We start from the raw sequence: 11,419 nt of genomic DNA, 5'->3' as shown, positions 1-11,419 counted from the left end.
CTATGCTACCATAAAAAGAAAGCAATTTTTTTTCCTTAACGGAACACATCGCATATTCTGAGTATTTAGCGGAACACTTGGGTAATTATTTTTAGAGAGATTAAATCACGTAATGGCCTACTAGTTAATTATTCCAGTAGTTCGCGGAACACAGTTTGAGAGACACTGAGATGAGGGATGATTAAGTATCGAGATCCTTAACGGTGAATTCCAATCGAAATATTACGACAGGAAAATCTTTCAATAATATTGTAATAACTGAAGTGAGGCAACTCAACGAGGCACATCGATATTTATTGACAAGACATCACAGGTACACAAACAACATCTATCTTAGGCACAATCTCTCCATATTGGCTCTCTACTTGGGCGGAAATCGTTTGTCTCTCCTAATGTCAACATCCGACTTGTTTAGTCACAGATAGTGCGCACCATCTTTCTGCACTATCTTGGATGGCGGTACGCATGGCAAAGTCATAACATTATGTATGGACAACTTTAACAGTTCATTTATTTATGTGTGTGTAGAAAAACAAACAAGTCAAATATCATCAATACATTTTCTAAAACCCTTTTATACATCTTATAGAGCAATTATTTTGCTCTTGATAATGTTAAACAATAAAAAAGGGAAATTTTTTTTATCCCGCCCCATTCTCCCCCTTCCCCCACGCCCCTCCCCGAGAAATAAAAAGTCCTGGCTAAGTGAATGTATATATCTAATAGACTTTTGTCAGTAGGTAACACATAAATAAACGAATAGAACCTAAATAAATAGTTCTAGGCCTCCCACTCTTTCTAGCAACGCCACGAAATACTTGTCCCCCCATCAGATCGGAACCTTACAAGTTGCACACTTCACGTTTAGCAGAGTGGGTTTTAACAGTACAAGTGGCTCTGGGCCACTAGGGGATCAAGGGGGGAGGGGGGACCGATGACTTTGACGGGCGAAATTTTAATTAAAAAAAAAACTTACACTTTGTGTACAATATTAATCATTTTTATTAAGAATATTTACTAATTATTTAATTTTAATCAGTATACCTATTCTAGTTTTTGAAATCTTAACGGGACATACGGACAGCTAGTAATCAACCTTTTTACAAACAAACAAAAAAGACTTTTATTTACAAATATATCAAGGTTCAACTTAAAAGTAGTAGTGAAATGAATCTTTAAACAAGATAGAGCTCAGTAAAAAATTCAATGTTTCTGTCTGATGTCTCCTGTTTCTCCTCTTCCAATTGCCCACCTGTATTTGATTCAGTGGTTTCATCAGAATCTGTTCAGCATACACCCCAAGACATCCGCCCAACTGTTATGGTTACATCACAAAAGCCCGCACACTCTATAAACTTCCCTAACACGAAGATTATGTTAGGACTCTCCCTCACTCCCAAAGCCCATACCACCTTTGGCGTTCCACCTGGTCAGGTAGGCCACATATGTAATCGGCTCTTTTTTTCTCTCTTCCTGGCACCGAAAACCAAAGATAAATTAATTCATTTGTCATTCGAAATTCTCTTTTTAGATTACTAGAGATAAACAATCTCTTTGCAACCATTAATTAATTACTTTGTTTTTGGAAATTCCCTTTTTGAGACAACCATTTTATTAAAAGTAGTACTTTTCACTTCATTTAAAGTCGCCTTACGAGAAGGCAATACATTAGACAATGATTGGACTACTAAAGATGTATTCCTTAACCATCACTAATTATTTTAGTTTAGTGTAGGTTATAAAAGTAAATTGGTCAAAAGGAAGTAAAAATGGACCTCTTGGAGGTTCGCCTTAACATTTAAAAAATAACAGTTTGACCTTTCTCTTTAGGTGGGTGGGATAAACCGACAGACGAGGCATACAAACTGAAAAATAAATACGTTAAGAACAGTGTATAATGAGGGAGACACAAATAGCACACAAGACCAACAGACCTTCGGAATACAGACATGCAACGCACGATACAAGTAAAAAAAATGAAATACACACACAACAACGCTTACTGCACACACAACACAACATAACACAAACACACACACAACAACGCTTACTGCACACAACACAACATAACACAAACACACACACAACAACGCTTACTGCACACACAACACAACATAACACAAACACACACACATCAACGCTTACTGCACACACAACACAACACAAACACACATACAACAACGCTTACTGCAGACACAACACAACATAACACAAATACACACTCACACAACACACACACACAACACAAAAAACAACAACACACAAACAACACAACACAACAAAAGCACACACACAACACACACATACAAACACACACACCAAAACAACAACACACACACAACACAAAACACCTAACAAACACAAAACACACACATACTACAACAAACATACAGACAACACAACACAAACACACACAACACAACATCACAACAACACACACAAAACACACACACACACAAAACACACACACAACATACACACAAACACAACAACACACACAACATACACATACAAAGAACACACACAGAAAAAAACACATTACACACACACACACAACAGAACACACAACACAACAACACACAACAAAACACACAACAACAACACAAACACACTCACACAACACAACACAACGACACAACTACACACACACAACAACACCACACGAAACACAACACACACCAAAAACACAGACAACAAAACATTACACACACAGACACATTCTACTTTCTGCATATAGTATAGATAGACTTAATAATATTCTAATAATGATAGGCCTTTAGATCTTTCTGCTTTATAGTATAGATAGACTTTATAATATTGTTATGACTCTACATTGCGCACTGTCATTTGGCGCGATATTGTGTACCATAGGACACGATGGAGAAACAGAGGAAGTAAGATGGCCGACGATTAGAGATGTAAACAAGAAGGCCTGAGATGTGACTCTGGGTTTGGCTCTAGTTGTAGTTTATAATTGATTATTAAACGTTCTGTTTTATATCACTTTCGTTGAGGTTAATTGCTAAGGTATAGCAATATTCTAATGATAATAGGCCTTTAGATCTAGAAATACACAGAATGTTCCTGGACATTAATTTATAAAACTTTTGTCTGAATAGGGCCTTGATGCGGAAATACCCGAAGACGTAATCTATTCAAGGATTAAGATTTTCTAATCTTCTAGCCCAATTTAATTTCGTGTAAACAATGTTCTAATCTTCTAGCCCAATTTAATTTCGTGTAAACAATGTTCTACTTCGTTGTTAAGTAAACCAGGCTAAGTCGTGGTTCAAAGTTGGTCTAAGTCATTTTAAAAAAGATTATTAAAATACCTGCAGATTTGGACTTTGGTCACAACGGACTGACCAAGGCTGTGAAGTTTAAAGCCTACAAATACACGATCTCGAGCTTTGCCTTTCTCTAGGAGTTTGAACAGTTGTGAAACAGTGAGTCCATTGAAGTCCCAGTTGTCATAATCATAGTTGAAGTTAGGTCGATAGTCAAAAACCTGTGGGAGTAAGATCGTCTAACAGAGACGAAACCTTCATAATCTTTCGGACTAGTTTAAAAAAACACGCAAAAAAAAATAATCTTTAAAAACTTTAAAAACAAAGCTTATTTAAGTGAAAGAACCGCAAAAATCACTGCCATATATCTCAAAAACATAGGAATAAACTCCCTTCGTTGTATATAAAACACAATTATTTATTACCACCAATTGGCTAACTGTTTGGCAATGTATTTTTTTTTTATTGTTTCATGTATTTTTATCGACTAGGAATAATTATGCAAAATTTCAATTTGATCCGAAAATTGAAATTGGGAGAAAAAACGTGTCCAAAACGTGATCAGGGAAATAGCTCTACAAGAACTGTAGCAGACAGACAGAAAGACACTGTGAGTTGATTTAAGTTTTGTAATAATTTTGTAGAGCGCTTTTCACGCTTTAATATGCTCAGTGGGCTATGGACCAATCTATTTTCGTTGACTTACGGGGGATGTGGAATCTGGGAGAAGGTTTCCATGCTGCCGTTTGGCGCTAAGCAAATACAACTTTACTCGATGAAGGAAAATTTAAGCAATTAAACAAGTTACATAAAAATAATATAAATTATTTAGTCAAATATGTTTATAGCAATAGTCATTTAAAATAACAGTAGCCTATAACTTAATATGATTCCAAAAATTGATGCCAAAATTTTTTCATTATCAATCAGGGTTTCCCTACAAACTACGAATTTCATTCATCATTTCATTCATCATTTCATGTACGATAGTTCCTAATGACACGCTAGGTTGATATCATTGTTTCGTTGGCTTCTGTTGTGTTAGTGCTGATGGCGGGTCTTTTGTTAGAGCTTTCTTTTGTGTTTTATTGTGACGAACCGTTTTAGCTCACTCAAGATATCACTCAGGTCTAAGCATTTAATTAATTTATTTACTCGCTATTAATCATCAATTGTATTAATTTAGCCAATCAAGCGCTAAAAACACAGCCACCACCCCTCCAACCCAACCCCACCCCTTTGGCATCGATGTCACATTTTACTATCCCCACTTTGACACGTGTCACACTAGACTCTTGACAAGATTACACTCCCTCCATCTATCGTGGCAAACATCCGTTGACCCCTCCCCATTTCCGGGAGCGGCTGGTCACTTAAAGTACCCTTTCAACTTAATGCCTCGGGCAACGCTGTTCGTCTAGCACTAGCCATTATCAAGGTATAATCTCCCTTGATTTTGGCCGAGCTCCGATAATCTCCCCTTCATAATTCACCTGACCACCTGGGCTGATTTCCTGGACTTTCAACTCGCGCCTTCGCGCAATGTCTATCTCCCGGAAACTCTCGTCACGGTCAAGCGTGGACCCCCTTTGTCAAAGACGTCAAATAGTCTAGACCACCTTTGCACCTATCTCCCGCCACTCACCCCCCCCCCTTCTATCCACGTGTATATGGACAAACTTCATCGTCCGATCTCATTCACGCTGGAGAGCCCACAGGGAGCACATCTAACTCTTGCTTGAGCTCTAGACTATTTTCATTCCCTTATTTCACTTTGGATTGGTGCTTTTATCTATAGGCTACACCCGCCTGAAAACTTAGCAACCTAAAGCTGATAGCAGATTTGCTGGCACCAGATCTGTAGACATCAGACCTACTCATCCTTCAAGAGTCCAAGTAACAACGCTAGCCACAGACTCGTCACTGGCTTAACTGATTGGTAGACGCAGCTTAGCTCTGCAACCATACAAGTTGGACTGCACACGGAGCCTGGATCCACTACGCCAGCCCACCAGCAGACAGCATCAGTATCAGCCACACCAGTCTCACCAGTGCAGCACCGGACCAAAAGCTAAGCAACCAGCCTAATGACACTCAGACCACTTGGTTCTAATATCTGATGATGATAGTCCTATATATGTAAATACGCTAGATCCCATACTAGCAAATGTACGGCATTTCACCTTTCATTATCTTATTTTGTATAATAAACTGTACATAAGTTTACATCTAAATATAGTATTTGTTGCCTGCATCATAACGCTGTGCTTGTGGTTTATATGTGCAAGTAAGGATTCTCAAACTATAAAATCCCCTAGACACCCAAAACGGCCAATATCTTAATCCGACTTGTCACAATGGCGAGCCTAGTCCGGGATTTACCCAACTAATACTGCAAGCACAGCAGGCAACTCCCCAGTATTTTAACTATCATCATTGTTAGAGTACAAGACTATAGAGTGTCATTCAGAGCTATATTATTTACATATTTTGTATTGCTGTAATTGTACTTCTTTTACAGGTTCTTAAGCACCAAACAAAGGTTAATACCACCTTTCCTGTAACTCTTAAGTAATTGCTTTCAGCAGCTCCATCATCGTCTCCACCTCTTACTCTACCTTCCGCCTTTCCCCTTCATCACCCACCCCTCACCATCCTAGCACCCCTCACCACCATGGCCAGTGGCACACGCTCCAAAGCGGACTCTGACATGAAACAAAAAATAGCTGAACTCAGAGAACTCGCGGCCGTCATGTATGACGATGAGGCAAAGCAGAAAGAATATGTGAGGGCAGAATTTGAGAAGGAGAGGGAAGAAAGTAGAAAGGAGAAGGAAAGGGAACATGAAATAGCTATGGAAAGAGAGAAAAGGGAAGCTGAAGTAGCTGTAGCTATAGCTATAGCTAAAGAAAAGGAAATCACGGAGCGAGAAAGGGAAAAACAAATAACTGAGAGAGAAAGGATAACCGCGGAGAAAGAAAACGGAACCGCCAGTCAAGCTTCCTCCGGATCTCGCCCGGCTAGCCCTGCCTCCCAGCAAAGTTCCTCAAACGGCCTACCCCACATGCCAATGGAGCACTTCGACGACAAGACAGAAAACATCGAAGTTTATCTGGTCCGCTTCGAAGAAGTTGCGAGCTACTACGGTCTGCCAGAGGAGAAATGGTGCTTCCGGCTATCCCAATGCCTCAGAGGCAAAGCCTACGAAGTATACTCTAAACTCCCCTCCAGCCAGCGGGAAGACTACGCAGCCCTCAAACAGGCGCTACTCGTCCAATTCGAGCTGACTGCCGAGGCTTACCAAAAGAAATTCAGGACATCCCGCCTAGAGCGCCGAGAGACCTACGGAATTCTCTGCGACAGGTTGGACAAATACCTGAAGAGGTGGCACACTCTTAGCGAACTGCCAGAGACCTTGGACGGCCTAATGAGCCTCATACTCGCAGAGCAGTTGCTAGAGTGCCTGCCGAACGAAGTCAAAATCTTTGTTAAGGAGCAGCAAGCCGCTACACCAGCCGCATAGCTTCAGCTGCAGACCGGTACGCGACTGCCCGCAAAGACGTTAAGGACACCAAAAGCAAGACCTCAGCCTCGGACAAACCAGAGGACCAGCCAACTTCTTCCAATAAACACGCTCCTTCTAGCCAACCCGCTCCTTTTGCTAAACCCCAGCACCAAAAAGCACCTATCCAAAGACCAGCCACGCCTACTAGCTACGACAGACGAAGCCACCCGCCTCGACATGGCCAGACCAATAACCATCACCGTGACCGGAACAGCACGAGTGATCACAGGCCCAATCGACAGCAGCAGGCTCCACGTACTGTGTCAGCCATGACTGAGCTCCCTGAACCCTCTTTGCATAATCAGCCATCGCCTCTTGATGAGGAAGAGGAGGACTATTACGTCATATCAGCGCTGACCGTGGCCCCTGAACCCACTGCTTGTGGCCTTACCCAACCGATACCGCCTCACCCCACCATATCACCTCCTGGGGTAGAGACTATTCTGATTAACGGATCTCCTGTCCAGGCACTATTCGATTCCGGATGTGAGGTGAGCTCTGTCATCAGCAAAGCACTGGTCGACCCATCGGATCTCACTGGTGGATCAGTGACGGTCCAATCTCTAGACCGTGGCATTCCTCCGAAGGCTTATCCTGTCGCTAGGGTCCACGTAGAATGCAAGTACGTACATGGCACCATTGATGCAGTAGTCATGGACTCGCCAGTGTACGACTTCGTTCTAGGCTCCAGGTACATACCTCTAGGAGTTGTCAATAAACCATACTTCTCTCTGCCTGTCGGTAGAATGACAAAGCAGAAACGTGGCAGCAACCAGCCGGTTGGAAGCCCTGGTCGCCACTCTATCAAACCCTTTACTGGCTCTTCAGCCAAGCTCAAGCCGCGCCACCCTGGCACTGGCACTGCTAGGAAGTCACGAGGTAAGCGAAATACCTACACTCGTGAGAGTTTTTGTAACTCCCGCTCTTCAGCTATCAAACCACTAATGCCTGGCACTGATCCTGCCAGGAAGTCACAGAGGAAAGTAAACTTTCACTCTCGTGAAAGTGGGCCTCATCACGGCTCCACCCAGACTTTAAGGCCACTCTTCCCTGACATTGACCGTGTCTGGAAAATTAGAGGTAAGCCGATCAATCGCACTCACGAAGAAACGCCTCACTATGGCTTTAGAGATAAGCCCCGTCCAACATACGCGCATTGGGCCCTCCGCCATAACGTCCATCCCACTTACTGGTCTGCCCCAAGAAGGAGATGTACCCAATCCTATCCACCCGGCCTATTTCTCCAGGTTTCCAGAATTGCTCCTTCCACGTGGCAATCCGCCTGCGGACAGAACCTAGGCGACAGCGGACCCTTAGGACGGACACCCCTCTGGACCTTGGCAACCTCTTAACTACTGGGAAAATTTTCTTAAATGCTACGACCGACAGTAGACGAAACTTGAGTGATATCAACGTTAGTACTTTATAGATCTTTTAACAAAGACCTATCTTACGCGGGGAGGGTTGTGACGAACCGTTTTAGCTCACTCAAGATATCACTCAGGTCTAAGCATTTAATTAATTTATTTACTCGCTATTAATCATCAATTGTATTAATTTAGCCAATCAAGCGCTAAAAACACAGCCACCACCCCTCCAACCCAACCCCACCCCTTTGGCATCGATGTCACATTTTACTATCCCCACTTTGACACGTGTCACACTAGACTCTTGACAAGATTACACTCCCTCCATCTATCGTGGCAAACATCCGTTGACCCCCCCCCCCCCTTTTCCGGGAGCGGCTGGTCACTTAAAGTACCCTTTCAACTTAATGCCTCGGGCAACGCTGTTCGTCTAGCACTAGCCATTATCAAGGTATAATCTCCCTTGATTTTGGCCGAGCTCCGATAATCTCCCCTTCATAATTCACCTGACCACCTGGGCTGATTTCCTGGACTTTCAACTCGCGCCTTCGCGCAATGTCTATCTCCCGGAAACTCTCGTCACGGTCAAGCGTGGACCCCCTTTGTCAAAGACGTCAAATAGTCTAGACCACCTTTGCACCTATCTCCCGCCACTCACCCCCCCCCTTCTATCCACGTGTATATGGACAAACTTCATCGTCCGATCTCATTCACGCTGGAGAGCCCACAGGGAGAAACATCTAACTCTTGCTTAAGCTCTAGACTATTTTCATTCCCTTATTTCACTTTGGATTGGTGCTTTTATCTATAGGCTACACCCGCCTGAAAACTTAGCAACCTAAAGCTGATAGCAGATTTGCTGGCACCAGATCTGTAGACATCAGACCTACTCATCCTTCAAGAGTCCAAGTAACAACGCTAGCCACAGACTCGTCACTGGCTTAACTGATTGGTAGACGCAGCTTAGCTCTGCAACCATACAAGTTGGACTGCACACGGAGCCTGGATCCACTACGCCAGCCCACCAGCAGACAGCATCAGTATCAGCCACACCAGTCTCACCAGTGCAGCACCGGACCAAAAGCTAAGCAACCAGCCTAATGACACTCAGACCCCTTGGTTCTAATATCTGATGATGATAGTCCTATATATGTAAATACGCTAGATCCCATACTAGCAACTGTACGGCATTTCACCTTTCATTATTTTATTTTGTATAATAAACTGTACATAAGTTTACATCTAAATATAGTATTTGTTGCCTGCATCATAACGCTGTGCTTGTGGTTTATATGTGCAAGTAAGGATTCTCAAACTATAAAATCCCCTAGACTACCAAAACGGCCAATATCTTAATCCGACTTGTCACATTTATTTTGCTTTATTCTTTAAGTTGTAGTTCTAAAATCGTTAATAATATAATATTGTGAATGGCGGCCTCAAGGAACGCGTATTTTTCTTCTTTAGGGACGCAGGCTTGGGAGGCATACCAGATTAACAGTTCCAGTGGTTTGTTCTGGTATGGTCCGTGCATCCATGACATTGGGCTGTGGGCTTCGCTTAGTGATTGAATTATGACACTGAACTTAAGGTGTGCTATATCTATTGTAAATACTTTGATTAAGTGTACTTGCTTTGTGACTACCATTGAGACTTGATCATTCCTATCAGAACACTTCATTTGTTCATTACATTTCTTGCTAAACTTTCGCTCTTGTTGTTCACTAATGTCAGTTCACGTTATTATTAACTAGTGTTCTTGTTGAACCATTGTAGTTATTAACTGTTCAGTTGATTGACATGTATTCGATGTTTAGCAAGTCACAGTTTTATATGCTAGTACTCCTTGTTCTGGTTTACACTGTTCAGGTGGGGAGGGGGGGCGAAACCCGGGAACTCAATGCAAGTAATAATAAAATTTGAGATTAAAGTGTTGTGCGACATAATATACAAATATTAATATGTAGCTTATATTATATAGATATTCAACCAATTTTGTTCACAAACTATGATTTCTCCATAAAACTAGGACCCCCCCCCCACTCTAAGGGTTTAGATGGGAAGGACAATAGATGTATTCGCCCCTCCCACTCCACCAAATTGGCCAACATACTAGAGGGGGGGCGAAATAATCTTAAAAAAAGGTTGAAATATATAATTAGAATATACTTTTAACATAAGTAATAAATTCGTATACAAATTGTGTTATTTCTATACTACAATTCGTCCGCCCACCCCTACGGGAGGGGGAGGGGAGCGATCCCTTCCCCGTATCTGACAGTGACTAAAGCTTTGTTTTTTGTAAAAGTATCTAAAATGTTTTTCTGTTGTGACTGTTGTTGTTTATATTACCACCAGACACTTAAACAGCTCGGGTCCCTTATTTGTACATACACTGTGTGAAAAACTCTCGGTAGTTACCATGTTTCAAATACTACCATTTTGGGCACCCAGCACTGTTTTACTGTGAAATTACATATATTGGTTACTTTCCTTGGGTACCTTCGATGAAGTCCAGTAGGGAATCGGCGCCGGAGGCGCCATTATCCCGTTGATGGTTAGAAAGGCTTTTATCCAACCACCAGGCCTGGACATGGGGCTCTTCACCCCTGTCCTGTCTGAGGGCACCCAAAGGTAGACGGCCATATCGGTTGACTGGCCCAGACCGGTCCGTGCCGTGTACACAGCGCACCGTCCCGGAATCTTAAGTCACCCGCTATAAGTGTCAGGGACAGCGCTAACTGCGGGGAGCTTGTCTCATATTCCTATACTGTAACCGCCACTGTTCCGTGCAAGGGCCGCCAATCCAGCAATCTGGAACTGATGACGACCCCCTTTGTGGAACGGCGTGGCGGACTTTTTGGACTGGGTTGCAGGTTACTTGTTCCATCCCCACCCCGAGTGAGATAAAAAAAAAAAAAAAAGCTCACCCAGGGAGACCTGCTAGAAGGCCTTGTTCGCTACTCGTTCTTAGCCTGTCCAGATCCACCTCTGGATGTTTCCACCGGAGGGCCACGCTGAGGCGACTGGTAGCTGGAATTTCCTTCCTTGGGTACAGAACTATATTAAATTGTGTGTTAAATTTTGTAAGTCTGCACTTTCATTGTTTATAAACCAATATAAAACATCGCATCGGTGGTCTAGTGGTAGAATACTCGCCTGCCACGCGGGTGACCCGGGTTCGATTCCCGGTCGATGCA

General features: G+C 42.7%; 1 protein-coding gene and 1 non-coding gene across 2 annotated transcripts; both read left to right on the top strand.

The window, feature by feature from the left end:
• Positions 1–5,961: 5,961 nt before the first annotated feature.
• Positions 5,962–9,053, top strand: LOC129927717 (zinc finger CCCH domain-containing protein 18-like). Its single transcript, XM_056038081.1, has 4 exons — positions 5,962–6,328; positions 6,781–7,593; positions 7,783–7,932; positions 9,031–9,053. Exons 1-4 carry the CDS (start codon positions 5,962–5,964, stop codon positions 9,051–9,053), a joined length of 1,353 nt encoding a protein of 450 aa, XP_055894056.1.
• Positions 9,054–11,348: 2,295 nt separating this feature from the next.
• Trnag-gcc (transfer RNA glycine (anticodon GCC)) lies at positions 11,349–11,419 on the top strand. The gene has a single exon. It is a non-coding gene; the product is annotated as a tRNA-Gly (tRNA).

This window comes from Biomphalaria glabrata, chromosome 8 (genome assembly GCF_947242115.1).
Source record: "Biomphalaria glabrata chromosome 8, xgBioGlab47.1, whole genome shotgun sequence".
Lineage (NCBI taxonomy): Eukaryota > Metazoa > Mollusca > Gastropoda > Planorbidae > Biomphalaria > Biomphalaria glabrata.
Note: the sequence above shows the minus strand (reverse complement) of the source record. Positions and strands in the feature narration are given on the sequence as shown.

Excerpts from the sequence above, each read along its gene's own strand:
- LOC129927717 (XM_056038081.1), top strand. The coding sequence starts at position 5,962 with ATGGCCAGTGGCACACGCTCCAAAGCGGACTCTGACATGAAACAAAAA. Across the intron at positions 6,329-6,780 it reads TAGCCCTGCCTCCCAGCAAA|GAGCAGCAAGCCGCTACACC; the intron begins GTTCCTCAAACG and ends ATCTTTGTTAAG. Across the intron at positions 7,933-9,030 it reads CCGTGTCTGGAAAATTAGAG|GCTACACCCGCCTGAAAACT; the intron begins GTAAGCCGATCA and ends TTTTATCTATAG.